Source organism: Conger conger, chromosome 3 (assembly GCF_963514075.1).
Source record: "Conger conger chromosome 3, fConCon1.1, whole genome shotgun sequence".
Classification (NCBI taxonomy): domain Eukaryota; kingdom Metazoa; phylum Chordata; class Actinopteri; order Anguilliformes; family Congridae; genus Conger; species Conger conger.
Window position 1 is genome coordinate 35,936,288 of NC_083762.1, and position 21,149 is coordinate 35,957,436.

General features: G+C 41.1%; 1 protein-coding gene across 2 annotated transcripts in view; it reads left to right on the forward strand.

The window, feature by feature from the left end:
* Positions 1–21,149, forward strand: part of atp7a (ATPase copper transporting alpha) — a 28,434-nt gene that overhangs the window by 661 nt on the left and 6,624 nt on the right. Inside the window, exons 2-21 of one of the 2 annotated variants that reach the window (XM_061233605.1) lie at positions 275–426; positions 2,649–2,779; positions 4,676–5,135; positions 8,574–9,218; positions 9,718–9,939; positions 10,220–10,383; positions 10,475–10,636; positions 10,727–10,803; positions 13,323–13,545; positions 13,749–13,982; positions 14,485–14,576; positions 14,758–14,885; positions 15,055–15,209; positions 15,407–15,541; positions 16,997–17,191; positions 18,707–18,889; positions 19,045–19,231; positions 19,636–19,782; positions 19,865–20,007; positions 20,522–20,725. In XM_061233605.1, coding sequence (XP_061089589.1) covers positions 2,660–2,779; positions 4,676–5,135; positions 8,574–9,218; positions 9,718–9,939; positions 10,220–10,383; positions 10,475–10,636; positions 10,727–10,803; positions 13,323–13,545; positions 13,749–13,982; positions 14,485–14,576; positions 14,758–14,885; positions 15,055–15,209; positions 15,407–15,541; positions 16,997–17,191; positions 18,707–18,889; positions 19,045–19,231; positions 19,636–19,782; positions 19,865–20,007; positions 20,522–20,725 — 3,876 coding nt within the window. In that variant the 5' untranslated portion in view covers positions 275–426; positions 2,649–2,659. The remainder of the gene's footprint in view (positions 1–274; positions 427–2,648; positions 2,780–4,675; positions 5,136–8,573; positions 9,219–9,717; positions 9,940–10,219; positions 10,384–10,474; positions 10,637–10,726; positions 10,804–13,322; positions 13,546–13,748; positions 13,983–14,484; positions 14,577–14,757; positions 14,886–15,054; positions 15,210–15,406; positions 15,542–16,996; positions 17,192–18,706; positions 18,890–19,044; positions 19,232–19,635; positions 19,783–19,864; positions 20,008–20,521; positions 20,726–21,149) is intronic. The other variant, XM_061233603.1, reaches the window with a different exon arrangement.

The following is a 21,149-nucleotide window of genomic DNA, read 5'->3' on the forward strand; positions in this document are numbered from 1 at the left end:
TAGTGGCAAAACCTAGAGTCATATTCTCAATTTGGATAAATATGTTGCCAACATCAGGAATTACTTGTGAGTTTGTATAGTCTGACGCTACCAGGTCTCACGACTACCAGTTTTTCAGAGATGCACAAAGTGGCAACATTGTCAACTGTGGGCTACTTGGAAATGCGTATACACACGTATACAAATACGCGAATATCACCCACGATAGCCAGGGAACGTTCGCTGAAGCATCATCATCATCATCATCATCAAGCAAGTACTTTTCTTTTCGTAGCAGACCACAACTGAAAATCTTGGGGATCGATCCCAGGGGGCACACGCATGTGACTCGAGTCGTCTGCCTAGTAAACTGCGCCACAGCTCTCACCACCCGAAGACACGTTTATGAAATGTGACACCTTGACTTGTGTCCAAATGGCAAATTAGGTAAAGCTTTCTACCTTGATTCGTGTACAAGAAAGGGTTTCACAATTATTGAGAAACTCTCGATACGAAATGAAAAAAACTGTTTACGAGTCGTAACTTGCACTGAAGACTTCTATATTATGTTAAAACGGCGTAATAGAATATCCACTTCGTCAGTACATTACAATAGCATTTTTACGATACAAATGATAGCATTACACAACTTCCCCACCACTCACTTTCTCAGTGGTCAGATGTACTTTGCTGTGATAAATGTGCGTTAAGCCAGCCGTAATATCTTGGGTCTTGTTAGGGAGGGGGTTGGGATATGTGCATAGCATGCATCTTTATTGAATTTGAAACCTGGGTCTAATTATTGTTTTATATGGGAAATAGTCAAATGGTCGCCCTGTTGTGATGTATGGACATTGTTGGCTCATATAATATGTTCGGGAAGCATTCTGATTTGCATGGCGTTCTATTAACAAAGTTCAGTGTTATTGCTGCAGCCTTATGAAAGGTCAGCACTCCTTAATGACTTTGCCAAGGGCAAAGGGCATGTTGTATTTTACTGTATTACTGAATCACACGAGTTCTGGTTGCTGTAAAATATGGCATTTTTTACCCTGTTCATTCAAGAAGGAGACATATACAGCATTTCCTTAAAATAAAGTTCTAGTTTATTTGCTTGCTTGCAGAAGTTCACTTATGATAAAATTACTTCATTGTGTCATTAACAAGTGTACTTCGTAGCTTTCCATTGCCATGTCATTGGCTGCTGGCGTGTCACAAGAGTATGACCAGCCCAGAATGGTCACCCTAGCTGCCAATGGAGCCAACGACAAAACTCACACAGAGTTGCTTTAAAATGTTTAATTTTGTTGTTATGCCGACTGGGCATAATGGTAAACTCACACTTTGCCCTCAGCAATTTCAACAGACAACCTAATTTGAACCTTTGTTTGTATACCACATAAGAGGGAACCTACACACTGTAACATTTTTTGGGCAATGAAGTCCTTTCTCTTCACTTTACTCCTACCTAATCCGCTAGCCAATAAGATCACTTGAAATATATCCAATAAGGAGGCTCACTGTGTGTTACACAAATGTGTTGGTGGTGGCTGTTGTAAACTGTGGCTGTTGCATGACTTGGCAAATTAAAAAAATCTGCTAGTCACTGTTTGCAATGTCATTGTCAGTAAAATACTTCTCAATCCTACAATGCAAAATCTTAGTAATTTCCTTTTGAGCTACAAATTGTCTTTGACCTGGCCTTAGGTTGTAACAAGATTAAAATTACACTGCATAAACCATAATCTATAATAAGCATGACTATGAATGCTGGATGGAGGTTGGAGATGATGGGGTAATTGAGGCATATTCTGTTATTACTGGCCTGTACTTGGTGAGCATTTGGTATGACTCTTGCTGTGTCACATTTCATTGACAATGTCCATTTCATTATTTCCTGTCGTGATATTTGGTCATATGTGTACTCTTCCCACTGTGAGTTTGAATACCTTAAATTGAATACTCTGTGCAGAAGACTGCTACTTAAAGCTCAGTGCAGAAGAGCCTTAGAGGACAGCTGGAGGCACCATTCATATTTCCACTCCACTCAATAGTAGACTTTGTGGATTAAGTATTTCCAGTGTTTTTATGACATTCAGTAATGGAGCATTTTTACAGTTTCTAGGCTGAAAGAAAACGGCACAGTGATTTTTTTGGTTTTGTGACAGGTAAAACATGAAATATCTGTTGTAAGACACTGGAAATGCTTTTGACAAAAGTGTATAACATGACATGCATTGTTAAAAAAGGGACTTGTATTCATTATTTTGCATTGGGGTGTTAAGCAAAATGAACTTACAAAATGAGCCTTTGTTTTGGGTGGAATCACTTTACTGTAAGAGTAATGACTTCTTTAATCTGTTAATCAGTCAAAATATGTTTTAATGTTTTGTAAAGTACAATGTATTTAATTGTGATTCTTTTTGGTGATCAAATTTGGTGGAGAAAACGTCAAAGATATCTTTAAAAAAAGGCTCTAATGTCTGGTATTACATGACCTGTTTCATGTGAACTCTCTAATTAATGTGAGTACTTGATTAGATTAGCAGTGGTTGGGCTGTTCACTCCTCTCTGTTGTCTGGTATAATGGTAGATGCTGCTGTTTGCTTTTATATCCTGATGCAGAGCTGTAGGCTTCAGTACGTTTCTCTGTTTCTCTGTTTTATCAGACTACGGGACTATGGCTCTGAAGACCACAGTGAGCTCTATGTTGGTGGGGGTGGAGGGCATGACTTGTGGATCATGTGCGCAGAGTATCGAACAGCAGATCGGTGGGATGCCTGGCGTGTTCCACGTTCAGGTCAGTTTCAGTCTTCTCTTTTGCAAATCGGTTTTCACACAGGATTCGGGAACTTTATAACATTTGATGGATAATTTATTGGTTAATAGAGCAACAGCAGTATCAATATTACCGTTCCTTAAGGAGATGTAAGGTTTTAAATTAAGCAGAATTGAATACATAAATCACTGAATAGTTGTGGGGTCACATCAAAGATTACATAATTGTCATATTAAATGTCTTTTCTAGCTGAATGGGTCACAGATCAGTGTTCGGGGTAGCTAATGCAGGATTCTGTGTTTTTCATGCAGAGGAATAGAGCCAAACATTGGAAAAAAATACACGGCTTTCTATATACGCAGATATTCCAAGGTCTTTTTTTTAAAAGATTACTACAAACAAAATGATTACTCCTATTTCTTTGAGCAAGCCAATGGTGTCTGACATTCGTGTTGTTACACAGCTGTTGGTATCATTACATGGTTCATAGAACGCCAATTCATAGCTGATTTAATTTTACCTTACTTCATCCCTCTTCTGGTACGCTTGTCATAATAAAATTGTGAACAACGTACATTTATTGTGATATTATTTTAAATTGGCATATCGTTTTTTTGAATATCACAATGCAAGTGAATTGGTGTAAAATACAGATTTTAAAATGTTCTGCGTCCCAAAGGCGCCGCATTCCATGGACTAGCTTACAAGTAGATGATTGTAAGGATGTGAATTTCAGCAGATACCCTAAAACCACAAATCTTGAAATTATATAGTAAACCAGATTTAGATGTCACAGATGTTAAATAAAACAAACAATGAGACGTGGCACAGGATTCTCAAATTTATGGGCTAGTACCTCAGGGCTTTCCAATTAAGGTTGATAATTCAATTTTCTCCAGCTTTCCCCTGTTGTGTTTCCATAACATTTCAGGGAAAACGGTAGGTTGTTTTGCTGCCAGATAGCCTGAAAAGGTTTTTAGTGTGGCCTGACCTATCCTCGATCAGTATGTTTCCCTGCAGGGTGAGTTGAATGAGGAGATAATGTAATAGTCTCTCTGAAACACAGCTGCCCTTTTCAAAAGCCAAGCCAACAACATAATTGTTGTCTGACTGTCGGATACATTTACCTCAAATGTGAAATGGAAAACGTGGCACACGTGATTGCTAAGACAAATGTTCACAATTGGATGCTTGGGCAGCTTTCTACACAGAGATTGGTATTTATGAAATGAAAATTGACGTTAGAACTGCCGCATACATTATCATTGACGTGCACAGGATCTGACCAGGCGTGCTCCTCTGAATTCACAGCATTCAATGCCACGCCGATTTCTTGCCATTCCACATATTTCCTTTTGTTTCACATACCACTAGGCCTACTCAGGACACCTAGGAGGATTTTCTTTTGTTTTCTCTCCACACAGAAAAATGTTCACGCATATATTGGGTACAGGTTCTGAGCAAACTTTGATACATGTAGCCCCCAGGATCTGGCAAGGCTTGAGTTCTGGTCTTCAGTGGGAGAGGCTGTCGTACTAACCACAGCACTAAATTAGTGGCGCAATCACGTCACTAGTTACTTCAAGTCACCCATCCACACGCCAAAGGCGAAGGGCCATGCTAGGCACCAATCAGCTTGTTGGAAGCAACTTGTGATTTCGCTCAGGGACACTTTGATACACCCAGGGCGGGGGATTATTTTATATATCTTTTTTGCAAGGGTTCCAATGCTTCTAGACCTGACCGTATACCCAAGTGTTTAATGGTTGGGAATTTATGTGATAAAGTCTATGTATTGATGCTGTTTTTATTTATTATACCATTACATTGTTGAAACTGTTGTAATATCTTTAGTTCACTCTACTAATAGAATCCCACATTACTTTGGGTGAGCCTGAATCAGATGTTGTCTTGCAGGTGTGCCTGGAGATGAAACAAGCTACAGTGGTGTTTGATGCCAGCATGCAGAGCCCAGATTCCCTCTCCGAGGCCATTGAAGATATGGGCTTCGATTTCAACCAGGCCAATTCAGCCACAGTCTCAGCTGTGTCCACAGAAACCAAGTTCATTGCCATGCCAGATCTTCATGCATTCCAGCCACAGGAACTCCACAGGCTGTCGGAGTTAAAGGGGGTTGTAGAGATCCAGGCAGCCCACGACCAGAAAGGTTGCTCCGTCACGTTCATTCCTTCTGTGTTAAATGCTGAGCGGCTGAATGAGGCGATGCGTGATCTGGCTGTGGACAGGCCACCAAAGTCCCTGGACACGCAGTCACAGGAAGTGGTGAAAATGCACATTGAAGGAATGGTTTGTCATTCCTGCGTCAAAACCATTGAAGGAAAGATCGGGAAACTGCAAGGAATTCAGAAGATCAAAGGTGAATCCCTTCATGACTTAAGCTAAATAAGTATCCTCCTGGGGTGAATTTATGTCTTCCTTGGTATGTATTTACAGCTGAATTATGACCATCTGCTTCAACATTAGCGATGCTATTTTACACTAAATTTGTTAGCTTCTCAGTAAACTTTGTAAAGTCCTTGGCATTGAGCTTGCATAGTAGTGTGTATACAATTTCACGTGTGTGAATTGTCTGATCCCTCATAGTGCTCTTAAAAGAACATTATGGTAGAAGCACCAATGTATAAGCCAGGTGTCATTAATTGTTTTGTTATATAGAGTGTACATTTTTTTTTTCTATATTGGTGGGTGAAAATATGTTAATATTACCAATTGACAATTTATGATGATCAAGAATGACATGTCCACCAGGAGGCATGACACATTTCATAATTACAGGCAAGATTTAGCCATTTAGTTCATTATAAGTATGGGAGAATACATCTGCTTACCATAAGACCACTGTGAACTGTAGCGTTCAGAATTCTTCATAAGAATTGGTACGATGAGTCCTGCACTGTGATAATAATCACCGTTTCTAATGGTACAGCACAAGTGACCTTAGTCAAGGGTATTATTAGAGATTACATCAACAATGTTGATAATGTAGTTAATTATTTATTCTTTGAATTAGACATTGGTTACTGAAAGAAAGAAAAAACAGCCATGGGCTAACATTTGGAAGCCTAGTAGCAATCAAGCTTGCAGTGATGTATCTTCTAGAAGAATTAGAAACAACTAAGTGAGAAAAAAATAAAAGAATAAAACTATATATATATATATATATATTTTTTTTTTTTTTCTTTTTTTTTTTTTTTTTTCTCTCGCAGAGAAAGCCAGCCAGAACGCGGAAAAATAAATATAATTTATAGTTCTTTGATCACAAATATTCAGAGGTATTTTATTTTAAATATTACAACAGACAATGACCCAAACATTAACCACAGCATAATAATTACTCCTATTTCTTTGAGCCCAATTTACATAGCTGTTGATAGCATTGCAAGATTCAAAGAGAAAGCACTGATAAATCGAAAACTAGATTTCTTTTTTTTTTTTTTTGAGATAATGCATTTGAACTGTTTTCTGTGCGTTTCATCTTTGTGTTAAAACCAAGGCCAGTTAAAACTCTGGTACATCAAAAAGGTTACTGTGCACAGTAAAAAAAGAAAGAAAGCTAGTATTACTGTGGTATGGATGTCCTCTGTAAGTCGTGCTTTCCCAATTACCTCCTCCACAACAAACATCTGGTAGGCTAAGCTAGAATGAAAAAGCTACATTTTTCATGCCAGCTGGGCCAATGTTGCTATAATCATAATGTAATTAGGTGCCGTCTTGTACGATAACATTAGGTTTGTCATTGTTGGCCTTTGAAAAAGTAATCCCATTTTTATCAGAATACAAGTGAATTTGTGTAAAATGCATGTTGCTAGATTTATTTTTTCATTTAATTTTTAATTTTTGAATGTCCTATTTTTAAAAATACTATGTCCTCTTTATAATTGGGACAGGAATATACATTAGCATTCTGTATGACTCTTAAAATAGGCAATGTGTTGTTTATCACAAAGTTTAAAAAAAAGATATTAAAAACCCACTAGGTTCATAAGCCTGCTTAATGATGGGTGGGATGCCCTTGGGGAAACAAAATCATAATTTTCTGTATTTGTGAATTGATTGACTTTGAGCTGCTATCTTTTGCGATTTAGAAAAACGTTTTTTTGGTACAGCAGCAGTTTATTTTCCCAGGAGGTTTTCTATGCTAACGGTGGTAGTTCACCAAACTTAGCTTGAGCAGCTTCACATGGGAAGGGTGCAGGGTGGTATGATTGCAGGCCTTGTTCAGTGACAACTGAGGTTGTTTATAAGGCAGCTGAATGAAAATGACTACATGGCCATAGTTTTCTCAGATATTTACTCCCGTTTGACATTTTTCTCCCAATTTGGAATGACTCATCATTTTGAAGATTTTGAAGTGGTTCACTTTTCCCCCCTCATGTGACATTTCAGTGGCTTTTAGAACAGCATAAGCAGCAAAAATCAACACCAAGTCACATTTGAACATGTGACCTGTACAGTGTGTGCGCGTGCGTGTGCGTGTGCGTGTGCGCGTGTGCGTGTGTGCGCAGATAGACAGACCGACCCCTTTGCGCCCTACTGTAAAACCCCAGAAATAGGAACACGTATGTAAATTATGAAATTATTTTTGAAGTTAATATACAATCACTGAGCACTTTATTAGGTAGACCTGTGCTCCAGCCTGTGAATTAATGTATCTAATCAGCCAATCATGTGGCAGCAACTAAATGCATAAAAGCATGCAGACATGGTTAGGAAGTTCAGCTGTTTTTCAGACCAAATGTCAGAATGGGGAAGAAATGTGATCTTTGACCGTGGAGTGATTATTGGTGCCAGGACTGGGTGGTTTGAGTATCTCAGAAACTGTATCACACACAACAGTCTCTGGAGTTTGCAGAGAATGGTGCTAAAAACAAAAAACATGAGCAGCTGTTCTTTGCGCCAAAACAACTTGTTTATGAGAGGTCAGTGGAGAAGGACCAGACTGGTCAAAGCTGACTGGAACACAAATACCCATGCATTACAACAGTGGTATGCAGCAGAGCATCTCTGAACACACAACACATTAAACCTCTTAAGTAGATAGGCTACAGCAGCAGAAGACCAATAAGTCTAAAAAATACCTAATAAAGTGCTCACTGAGTGTACCTAAATAATCTGTGAGCAGGATCTCATCGGAACATTATTTTCTTTCCATTTCGGCTTGCTAGAGGATGGAGCTTAGCTAACATTCTGAAGATAGGCCATATAAGGATACACAAGGTGAATCTATTCATGGTTCTTGCCATGCCAAAGTGTAAAAGAACCGGCAGCTTCTGACAACACAGCTCTGCTACTAGCACCGCAAATGCAAATGGATAATTAAAATGAAATCCATTATTACCTGTAAAGCTTGTACAAAGAGATGTAATTCCTACACTGATCACCCAATATTACTGTAAATACCCTCAAATTCAAGCTGACAGTCTGTATTTTAACCTCATTCATTGTTTAATTTCAAAGCTGGAGTACAGAACCAAAAGAACAGAAATCGTACCGCTGTCTAAATACTTGCTGGCTGCACTGTATGAGATGTGCTAAAAGCTGATGCCATGGGGATAGCCTTAATACGTATGTAATTTTTGGAGTTATAATCCAAAATGGCAAAAACTGGGGTGCGAGTATTCAGATAAATATGTATGAGCAGAGTCTTGTGATATTTTAAAATGTATTTATTTCTTTATTTGTTTTTTTTTTTATATAAAGGTTCTCTCGCCATATTACTGATCCCCCAACAGGTTTAAATATAGATTAACATTAGTCAGGAGAATTACATTTCCTTCCCCTTTTTATTTTGCAGTTTCCTTGGAGTCCCAGGAAGCTACAGTGTTGTATCAGACTCACCTCATCACGCTGGATGACATCATCCTCCAGATTGGTCTAGCAGGCTTCAAGGCCAGCACAAAATCCAAACCCCGCTCATTGCAGCTCTCCAGCAGTGAGCTGGATCTCCTGATGGGCACCTCCAGCCAGAGTGCCCTGTTGCCAGGCATGACGGTCCCACAGCAGGTCACTGAAGATGCAACCACCGCTTTGCTGAATGGAAGTGACTGCTCCACTCCCACACCTTCCCCACATTCCAACCCCAGACTCGTCAATGCGATTCCAATTCAGCAAGGAATGGAGACTTTGACACCTGGACAACATGTTGTCAAGAACGACAGCGGAAGCCCGCCGTTGCTATTGGTACCACCTGCAACCTCATCGCCAGTCTCTCCTTTGTGCCAACCTTTGGGGGCGGTAGTGGAAATCCGTATTGAAGGCATGACTTGCAACTCCTGTGTACAGTCCATTGAGGGAATGATTTCTCAGCACAAGGGGGTAAAGACTGCCCAGGTTTCCTTAGCCAACCACAATGGGACCTTTGAATATGACCCTCTGGTGACCTCTGAGGAGGAGTTGAGGGCAGCCATTGAGGACATGGGCTTTGATGCCTTTCTTCCTGGTGAGTTTTACCATTGTTAACCTTGTAGTCAGAATGTTTTCAGCAAGTTATGTGGTCTCCCTGGTGTGTCTTTCAGTGCAGCCATTCACCCCACAATCCAGAATTGAATCTTGACCGCTGGTATGATACTTTTTATTTTTTTGACGTCTGCTCTCAACTCTGGCCGATCAAGGACCATGATGGAAATAAGTCCAGGACTTTTTTTGTTTTATCCTTGATAATTTCTTCACGTCTTTTTGATACATGTGTTTTAATTTTGTCAAATAAACAAAACTAAAATAAACAAATTGACCATAGTGTCACACAGGGAGGGGGCAGATCAGGTCAGCAGGGTAATGTCCTCATGAAACGGCTACTGTGAAATTGTAATGTTCGGACGGACTTAAGGTGGAACGGTTGCAGTACGTACTTTCAACCATATTTGACGCACATATTTGGCATTTCTGTCATATTTGACATCTCAGTTTGATTTAATTAATGTCCTCTTTGTCGTTTGCAGAAACCAATTCCCTCGTACCAGTCTCAAAGAGGCAATCAAGTCCCAGCAAGCCGGTCTCGCCCTCTTCTACGAGTCCAGCACCCGTGAAGGAGGTGGAAGCGCCTGTATTGGAGGGCAGAGGGGGAGGGACACAGAGCCTGTCCAAATGTTTCATCAAGATTGGTGGAATGACCTGTGCCTCTTGTGTGGCTAACATTGAGAGGAACCTCAAAAATGAGGATGGTAAGGCCAGCATTCTTAAAGGTCCCATATTGTGGAAAATTACATTTCCCTTGAGTTGAACACTGTGGATGCATCAAAACGAAATAAATCTGCGCAACCAGAAATGTGCATTTATACGAGCCATTTGGAATTCCATAAACATATTACCTTGAGAACACTGTCACACTACAATAAAAGTTTAACCATTGATGCAATACTACTTCTTAACTGGTTTTATGGTGTGTATTCGGAAAACAAAATGCTTGTGCATTTCATTGGTGTGTTTTTATATTTTATGCAGGGATTTATTCAGTCCTTGTTGCCCTCATGGCTGGCAAGGCAGAGGTTCGCTACAATCCTGGAGTCACTGACCCCTCCGACATCGCAAATTCCATTGCAGAGCTAGGCTTCAGTGCTTCCGTCATGGAGAATATGGACAACTCAAATGGAAACTTGGAGCTTGTGGTGAAATATTTGTTGCATCCTATTTCCATTTTGGAATGAGGGGAAAAACAGAAGAACTTGTTCTAATTGTAGTATTTTGTTTTTTCTAAAGGTCCGAGGAATGACATGTGCGTCCTGTGTCCACAAGATTGAGTCGAATCTAATGAAAACCAAAGGTATTGTTTATGCTTCAGTTGCTTTGGCGACCAACAAAGCCCATATTAAATATGACCCAGAAGTGACTGGACCACGTGACGTCATCAGATTGATTGAGGTGAGTTTTTGTTAATGTGAAGTTACAGGGTCAGTTATTTAGGAGAGCGTGATATTTGTGATAATTAATTGGCAAAACCTCTTTTGACAGAACTTGGGCTTTGAGGCATCTCTTGTAAAGAAAGATCGCTCTGCCAGTCATCTGGACCACAGTAAAGAAATACGACAGTAAGTACCCAACTAAACTTAACCCTTTCAGTATGGCACTCTCGACCTAACACCTTTTCAACCAATCAAAATGACCGCTTTCCTATTGTTTTGAGCCCCTGTTGTATTTTATGAATAGTCAAAGCCATTGACATTAAATTCAAACCATACTGCTATACAAGTGTATTTCATATTTTGTGAATAAGTTATGGCAAGTTTATTTGATAGCAGCAATGACAATGAGGATTTTGAAGGCTTTACAGAAGAAGGTTTAGAGGAACGTTCTGCAGATAACAGCATCCTAGATCATCGAGAATCTGAGTCTGATGTTTCTGTCGAGTCTGAGGAGGAAAGTGTTGAAGAAGAACTGTAAAATGTCAACCTCTCAACCGAAGCCGAAACCTCTTGGGATTTGGGAGGAGCCATATCATATTGGGCTTGGGACTTAAAGGGTGAAAGCACTTTCAAGCTGTTATTGAGTAAATGCATTCATCAGTGTCAAACAGTGCAAAGCCTGTGTTATTTGTATGTAAGTTGATATCGTTGTTCTTTTTTCATTCATCATATTCCCTCGAGTACTTGTTTGCCTCAAAACCATTGTGCTTTTAGACAGATGCCAAGAGTAGCCATATGCTGAGTGTATTTCCATTTCGTCCTGTTTTTACAGGTTTGATGGTGCTTGTTTTGAAACCTCATACCCATTGCCTTGTACAGGCTTTGTGAGTTAATGCAGTACTGACACTTTTGCCAGGCCTGGGTGGGGCGGGGCTGGGTTTTCTTTCAGAGCATGTGCAAACAGAGCAAAGATTGTGTAGTGCACAACTGCATATGAGGTAAATCTGGTTAATCTTTGCTCCCCTCATTTGCTATAATGTCTTCAGCATCCTCACACATGACCAGAAGTCAATAAACCAGGTATGGCACGGTTCTGCATATAGACAAAGTGACATATGTTTGTTTCATGTCTATTGTATTCTATTGGAAGATAATAGACATTTTTTATGGGAGATATTTTAGCCTTTTAGTGCAACTTCTCTTTTACATCTAGCTAACTGGCTATAATAAACATGATCTTTATTTTTATTTTGAACTAGCTAGCTATAGTTTAATCTACTCAATTTACAGTTATAAGCAGCTGATGGATGAGGAATTAAAATGATTGCCTCTTGCACACAATATTACATTACTCGCATTTGGCAGATGCTCTTATCCAGAGTGACGTACAGTTGATTAGATTAAGCAGGAGACAATCGTCCCCTGGAGCAATGCAGCGTTACGGGCCTTGCACAAGGGCCCAACAGCTGTGCGGGTCTTACTGTGGCTGCACCGGGATTAGAACCACTGACCTTGGTGTCCCAGTCATTAACCTTAACCACTACGCTACAGGCCACCCCACAATGAGCACAACAAAACATAAGTCAGATGCTGCATGCAACACAAATCTATCAAAATGTGATCTGCTGTCTTTATGGCCGTGTTTCCTATCAGTGCAGCCATTTTGTTTTAACAATCTCTGCCATCACCCTGTTCATTTTGCTTCCATGCCATATCCCTGGGTCTGCTTTTACTTTACTCATACTGTAAATGTTCACATATGAAATCATATTAATCGTGTGTCAGTCATATGGGCAGGCATACTAATAGACAATGTGAACACATTAGATTTGTAGAACAGGCCTTGTTCCAATATGTGATAGGGGAGGTAAGTTGTCACACTGTTCATTTCTCCAAATCAAGAGGCGCTGCCTCAAAAATTCTATATCCATTTTGTGTGACTTTGTGTTCTGTGGTCAACTTCCTGTTTACATGTGATCAAAATAACACGGTTTCTTATTTTTCACCTTCAAATTTGTACTGAGTAGAGGAGAGCATAAAGTGACTTTTGTTACATGTGACAACTTTTCCCCATTATAAATTGACACATAGGCTATCAAAAATCATTGTGATATTGTATAATTAGCAACTAGGTTTCTTGTAATAGTTATTATGTTATTGTAAATTGATTACCCACTTATGGGGCAAGTTGTCACAAGTGCACGCCCTCTACTTAATGCTCTATAACGCTGTACTGAAATAAGATATGAAGATGTAATGAATGAACCTTATTTCATTTGGTGTGACATGTATTCCATTGTGATGTATTGGGCCCAAGAAATGTAAAAAAGAGTGAATGCGAGTGTGACAATATGCCCCGCTTCCCCCTATTACTTGCGGCAAGCAAGAAAGCAGTCACAAAGAACTGGTATAAAGTTGAACCTCCAAAAAAGGGCCAGAGGTTAGGCATTGTAAAGGGAATAAACGAGATGGAGTATCTTTTGAGACTGAATGAGGACTTATTTAGGAAAAGATGGGCATACAGTATGGATCAGGAAGATGCCATCATTAGTGAGGAAGTAATTTGACTGTAATAATTTGGGAAATTAATGTGTTTTTCTTGATTACTGTGACAAACTTTAAGTGAAAAAGAAAGGTCCTCTGGGGTGTTTGTCATTACACTTTCTTTATTAGCAGTGAGGTGTTCCTCTCCTTGTTCCTCACAGGTGGAGAAGGTCCTTCTTGATCAGCCTCTTCTTCTGCGTCCCCGTGATGGGAATGATGATGTACATGATCATCGTGGACCACAACGTCTACACGGAACACCAGCACAACGTCACCACAGAAGACATTGACCAACATCACTCTACCATGTTCCTGGAGAGACAGCTCCTCCCTGGGCTGTCTGTCATGAACCTCATATCTTTTCTGTTCTGCCTCCCTGTGCAGGTACCATAGTCCCTTCATTAGGAACCTCAGTCATTTAACTTAGAGATATCCCAGCTGTCTCATTGTATGATCTATACAACATATAATATTCAATAAAACATGAGAGATGTTCTTACTCAAAATAAGATTAGGGTAGAATGAGCCTTCTCACGCCTTCCGATACTTACTTCAAATGTATTTTTCATCTCTTTATACCTTTGTAGTTCGTTGGAGGCCGATACTTCTACATCCAGGCCTACAAAGCGGTGAAACACAAGACCGCTAACATGGATGTTCTCATTGTGCTGGCCACATCCATCGCCTTTACTTACTCCCTGCTCATCCTGCTGGTGGCCATGATTGAGAAGGCCAAAACCAACCCTGTCACCTTTTTTGATACGCCCCCAATGCTCTTTGTCTTCATCTCATTGGGAAGGTGGCTTGAACAGATAGCAAAGGTATTATTTCTTCCTTTCTCTTGTCTAAGGCCTTAATATTCACCTGCTGGTTAACGCAAATAGCCTGCTCCTCCAAACAGCCACTAAGGCACTTGGACCGTGGTATGATTGTTGGTGCCAGATGTGGTGGTTCTAGCATCTTAGAAACTGCAGCAATCCTTTTCATGCACTACAATCTCTAGCATTTACAGAGAAAGGTGTGATGAAAAAATCCACTGAGTGGTATTTATCTGAAAACAACTTATTCAATTAGGGAGGTCAGAGGACAATGGCCACACTTGTTGAACCTAACAGAAAGGCCACACGTTCTGTAATAACAGCTGTTTTCAACAGTGTGCAGAAGGGCATCTTGTCAAACCTTGGAAGTTTTCAAACCCATTTTCAACATTGTGTTAGTGAGCTGGTAAAGCAACTTGCTAACGATGAGGATTCCCATCACAGCATACAGTAGAAAATGTAAACTCTCTTGTTCTAACCTGGTCTGTTTCTCTAATTATTTCAGAGTAAAACCTCTGAAGCCTTGTCCAAGCTGATGTCCTTACAGGCAACCGAGGCCACTGTTGTCACCCTGAATGATGATATGACTGTTCTGAGGTATTTGGCTTTTGTGTTTGTGTTTTTTTAATTTTTTTTTATACACTTTTATTTTGTCTTTCTTCCAGCATTCTCATTTATATTAGTGAGGCTGCTTTGCACAACAACGGTGACACTATATGGCATGCCTGAAATGTTTACGAGAATTGTCGATTCTTGTCCCCTTGTTTCTCCCTGTCAGCGAGGAGCAGGTGGAGGTTGATCTGGTACAGAGGGGAGATGTAGTGAGAGTCTACCCTGGGGGGAAGTTCCCTGTGGATGGGCGTGTCATTGAAGGGCACTCCATGGCAGATGAGTCTCTCATTACAGGTAGGGCTCATTTTGTGTGACTGTATGTCTGGTATATTGGTATCCGCTTAAATACATTGTTGGTCTTGCTCTCTCTGTGGGTTAAGCATTGATTTTCTCTTTGTAACATATTTAGTTGTTATTGTTGGCCAATGGAAAAAAAATTATAAACTCCCTGTTTTTGTGTCAGGGGAGGCCATGCCTGTGACCAAGAAGCCAGGGAGTTCTGTCATTGCTGGCTCCATAAATCAAAATGGCTCTCTTCTCATCACTGCTACACATGTGGGTGCTGACACCACCCTGTCTCAGATTGTCAGACTGGTGGAGGAGGCGCAGACATCAAAGGTGATTATTAAATTCCGTGGGTTCATGGATTTATTCATCAACCATGACGCACATTATGGGTATTTTCTTATTTTCTAATAATAAAAAATACATTGTGGGGCTTCATTTCTTACTATCTGCTCTGCAGATTCATCTACATTTAGACACTATGATGAAGATATAACGGTGAGTCACCTTTTTTCCCCCCCCTCCTCCAGGCACCTATCCAGCAGTTTGCTGACAAGATTAGTGGATACTTTGTCCCCTTCATCGTTGGTGTCTCTGTCCTAACCCTCATTGCGTGGATTGTGATTGGATTTGTTGACTTTTCTCTGGTTGAGAAATATTTTCCGGTAAGTTTTTCTTTTCTTGGCGTAATCTAATTTTAGTTGTTTGATTTTTCTATTTGCTACATTGGTTTATTTGAGCGGGAGTCTGCAACTGTGAAACTGCTGGATTAAATCTGCTGGGTTAATGTTTTATTTTACAAAATAGGAGAACACTGCCCTACAAAGGCAAAGGACAGGAACTTCTCAGAACTGAGAAAAGATTATGGGAGACGGTGTGCTAGTTTGTTGGCTTTTTAGAAGTTGATTTCATCTACATATTTACCCTACTCTCTTGAGTTGACCTTTGACCCTTATTTAGAAGTTACTGTATTCCCCCTTTGCATGGTATACATAAAATATTGGGTTGTACCAAAACAAAAAGCAGTAACTGCCCTTTTATCTTTCACTTCAAGTTGCTGATCATAATTGAAAGCAATATATTGATTATTATTATTATTATTAGTTCATTATTAATAAATTGATTATTATTAGTCAAAAAAGATGTATGAATTAGCTGGAACTGTTCATTAATTAGCTGAGGCTGTGTGTGCAATTGTACTTCAGCATTAAGATTTGATAGCCTACTGTATTTTCCATTGGTAGGTTAACTCCCAAGAATGGCAAAACAGTAACTTCATGTTAAAGTTCTGCAAAACAAAGGCAGAGTAGGCTACAGTGTCTCCACTTGATGGGGCAAAACACAGGCAGAATACAGGCAACTTCAGTTACTGTGGTTTGCTTTGGCTTCTCTAGGACTTTTTGTATTTACTGTAGAGTGACCTCACTATGTTATCCAAAAAACAAAATAGTTGAGACATGATAGTTGTCCACATGATAAATAATGTCTTTATGTTCCTAAATTAAGTTATGACCTTTTGCCTTTGTACCGCAGAATGGTATGCGCAGCCTTTGAAAAGACATGAGTGAGTGTGAGTGTATGCTCATAAGTGAAATGCAATATTCAACTGCCTGAATCCTAAATCTTTAATGAATTATAATAACATTGTTTCTAACAATGTTTCTATCTATAATAATTTTTTTTTAGCGTATTACATTTTTGATTCCAGCAATGTTTATCAGTCCTTCTTGCAATATCAATGTTGATGATTGGTTATATTTATGACAAAACAAACATATCGGGGCGACATGGCTCAGGCAGTAAGAGCAGTCGTCTGGCAGTCGGAGGGTTGCCGGTTCGATCCCCCGCCCGGGCTGTGTCAAAGTGTCCCTGAGCAAGACACCTAACCCCCAAATGCTCCTGACGAGCTGGTCGGCACCTTGCATGGCAGCCAATCGCCATCGGTGTGTGAGTGTGTGTATGAATGGGTGAATGAGAAGCATCAATTGTACAGCGCTTTGGATAAAGGTGCTATATGAATGCCAACCATTTACCATTTATATCTATGATTTCAACAGTTAGATCCTGCTCACTTACTCTGCATTGTGTGACTGTGGTGTACCTCCTGGTTTTTCCTGCAGGGCTACAATAAGAGCATCTCTCAGACGGAGGTGATAATCAGGTTCGCCTTCCAGGCTTCCATCACAGTGCTGTGCATCGCCTGCCCCTGCTCCCTTGGGCTCGCCACGCCCACCGCTGTCATGGTGGGCACCGGGGTTGGTGCGCAGAATGGCATCCTCATCAAAGGTGGCCAGCCACTGGAAATGGCTCACAAGGTTAGGAGTTATTGCAGCTCTGTAAAGGAGAGTTGATGTTCATGCCGGTAAAGGGAGATTTTACATCATGCCGGTATTTTTTTTCCTTGATTGCCTTGGATGCCAAGCGAAATGATAGCTCCCTGTCTCATTATTTGAGTGAAATAATTTGACTCATTTGCAGTTTTAATACATTCGTAGTCGTGGTGTAATTTACTAATCACTTTGCTGTTTCGAATCAGTTTGTTCAGTTCAATACAAAGATTCTAGGCACTGAGTATGCGATTTGTTCACTAATGCAGTCAGTTAAGCAAGAGAACACATATTCCAACAAGCACATCCAGATCACTCTACTGTATCATTCGTCAGTGTATGTGAGGAAAATACAGTCATTTGCACTGCAAGTAAAAGCATATTACCTCATGTAAACGTTTTGTATTTTTCCTTGAAGTTCGTTTTCTGGATTATGCCAAGTTCCATGGTATAACATATTTGTAAAACAAATTTTTTTCTCCTCATTGAATGTCTGTGTGCAGTCACCTGTGGGGGGAGCCCTTATACAGAGGGTTTACTGATTCAGTTCACTGCAGTGTGGGTATTGATTTCAGTTCCAAGTTCACTAATACTAGATAGTCATCAGTCAGTTCAGTATCAGTTAATTCAGGTGGGTCAGTACAGTTACTTTGAAAATCCCACCCCCGTTCTTGCTCAATCTGATTTGTGATAGGCTGCTGCTAGCCAGCCTATGCATAGCAAGCAGATTTTCTCATTCCCCCTAGAAGGCCCACTTTTACCCTTGACGCGCACAGACATACAAACAAATAATTTAGTGAGCGATGATCCGGTACACTCCGTTCTACCGTGAAAAAATGTATTCATTTACATACCACCCAACACTAATTGATACCAGTAATGTACACTCAGTGAGGACTTTCTTAGGAATTTATTTTACTTCATTTTCAGAATGAACTCTGCTGCTGTAGCCTATCCACTTTTTTCAAGGTTTGACAGAGTTTCAGAGTTACTCTTCTACATACCACTGATATAATGCGTGGTAATTTCCGTTACTGCCAGCTTCGACCAGTCTGACCTCTCATTAATAACGCGTTTCTGCCCGCAGAACTGCTGCTCAGTTTTTTTTTGCACATCATTCTCTGCAAACTGTTGTGTGTGAAAATCAACAGCTTCTGAGATACTTAAACCACCCTGTCTGGCACCAACAATCATTCCACAGTCAAAGTCACTTAGATCACATTTCATCCCCATTCTGACATTTGGTCTGAAAAACGGCTGAACCTCTTGACCATGTCTGCAGGCTTTGATGCATTTAGTTGCTGTCACATGATTTGCTGATTTAAATATTTGCATTAACAAGCTGGTGTACCAGTCTACCTAATAAAGTGGTCACTGAGTTTATATTCCCCTTGATATTTGCTACATGGGCAAACATACATCCCCCTTTGGCAACAGTCCTTACATGCACTTCCTGGCCTTCCAGCTGTTCACTGACCAAAAATGATCGGTCTTCCTCCGCAGATTCAAACGGTAGTGTTTGACAAAACCGGGACCATCACATACGGCACCCCCAAAGTGATCCAGGTGAAGATGGTGGTGGAGGGAAACCACGTTCCCAGGACTCGGCTGCTGGCCATCGTTGGGGCCGCAGAGAACAACAGCGAGCACCCGCTGGGAGTGGCCGTCGCAAAATACTGCAAACAGGTCAGTGCCAGTCTCTCTCCCCGAGCAGCACCTTTTTAATGCAACAGCTCGGAAAGTTCTCAACACTCCGGAAAGTTCTCAATACTCCGGAAAGTTCTCAATACTCCAGAACGTTCTCAACGTCCCGCACCTTCTTTTCTTCCCTCTGTCTCCAGGAGCTGGGCAGGGAGCTGCTGGGCACCTGCACGGACTTCCAGACAGTACCTGGGTGTGGGATTCACTGTCAGGTCAGCATCACGGAGCCTCTGCTGCTGCAGAACGATGGAGACGATGAGGAGAAGAGCATCTTGGTGCAGATCGGTGACAGCACACACCCCCTCAGCACAGACCCGGAGTCCTTCAGTGAGTTGGGATTCATTCCCCAGTGATCAAACAAATGTTGTGAATCAGTATCAGTTTTGAATCTTCTCTGCAAGCGTCAGCGCATGTCTGTCGACGTGTTTTGTAAGCTTCTGCTAGATTTCAGATGGACGCTTGCATAAAGCAATACACTTAATCCTTATTTTTAGGAATCAAACAAGTACCAAATCCAGCAACTGCCGCTATGCTAATGCTGCTGCTGTCAGTTTGTAAATGGCCATACTTCACTTAACACCCTTAGAAGCCTAGAACATTCTATACGGTACCCAGATAAATGGTACCTTAATTAATTTAGCAAATGGTAGTATCCAGAGGAACCTAGCAGTTGTAGGCAGTGCAAACTGCTTGGATGCCCTCTGGCTCATCTGTGCATTCTGGGTCTCCAGCTCAGGTGCAGCTTCCCTCCTACACGGTCCTCATTGGGAACCGGGAGTGGATGAGGAGGAACGGGCTTCAGGTGCAGCGGCACGTGGACGAGGCCATGATCGAACACGAGCGGAGAGGCCGCACTGCAGTCCTGGTGGCCATCGACGGTAAGGAGTCGTGTGTAAGACGCACTGAAGAAGTTCTCCAGGTATTTAGCTGTGCTAAGCTAACCACTGTGTCCTTCTGCAGGTCTACTCTGTGCAATGATTGCCATTGCTGACACCGTGAAGCCCGAGGCGGAGTTGGCCGTCCACACGCTCAAATCCATGGGTCTGGAGGTGGTGTTGATGACGGGGGACAACAGCAAAACCGCACGGGCCATCGCCGCCCAGGTATGGTTACAGTTGAGGTTGTCAAATTTCTAGTTATCAAACTTTGTTATGGTATGTCCAAGTCTCTCGTCAGTATGGAGAACAAATATGTATTTTAAGCATAAAAGTTAAAATTATTCTATTATGAGCTATGAAAACAAAATGCAAGGATGTGTTATTATGATCCAGAGGTGTAAATGGGGAGAAACATGTTAATGTTAATGTTAATGCATTAACATGCTTCTCGGTTAATCGGATAGCAATAGCACTTGACTGCATAAAAATGCAGGCGCAAATTCACCCAAGAGACTTTGAGGATGGATTGTGACCCGATCACCCAAGCCATCTTCGCAGGTGGTTAGGGGGCGCTTTGTGGCCACATTGAACACAAGTGTAAATGCACATTTGTTTTCATTCCACAACAAACAGCCGCCTTGTATAATCCCAAAATGGTCACAGAGGCAACTGGCTCTCTACAAATTTAAATGGTCTCTGAATGATAGCACTTATGTGCCGTGTTTTGCTCTTATTCCAGGTGGGCATTAGGAAGGTGTTCGCGGAGGTCCTGCCCTCTCACAAAGTGGCCAAAGTGGAGCAGCTACAGCGGTCAGGCAGGAGGGTGGCCATGGTGGGAGATGGTGTCAACGACTCCCCAGCCCTGGCCATGGCGGATGTGGGGATCGCCATTGGCACAGGGACGGATGTGGCAATTGAGGCAGCAGACGTAGTGCTGATCAGGGTAAGGACTAGAGCACGTTCCATATGACGCTGCATTACTTACATTACATATACACTCTTGGGTTGTCAAAGTCCAGGAAAACGTCAACTAAATAATTTTGGAGCAAATAAAAACAATTTTAAGCGGGGAGCAGTCCTAGACCACAAAGTGTGTATTTTTTGTTCATTGAACTTATTAAAATAAAGATAGAAAAAAAACGTTTTACAACGCATGCTTGTGCATTCTACAATTTTCATTTTCACATTGCGCAAAAAGCACAGTGTCTGTGTCACCCAGACACTGGCTGCTTCAACAGATTGTTAGTTTCAGACCCTGCAATGTGTGATTGCGGCATTCCCCAGATTTCCCTGCTCTGGAAAATTGATTGCAGTGGCAGGAGAAAGCAGGTGCTTACTGTCAATCAGCTGTGATGTCATTGCTGTCA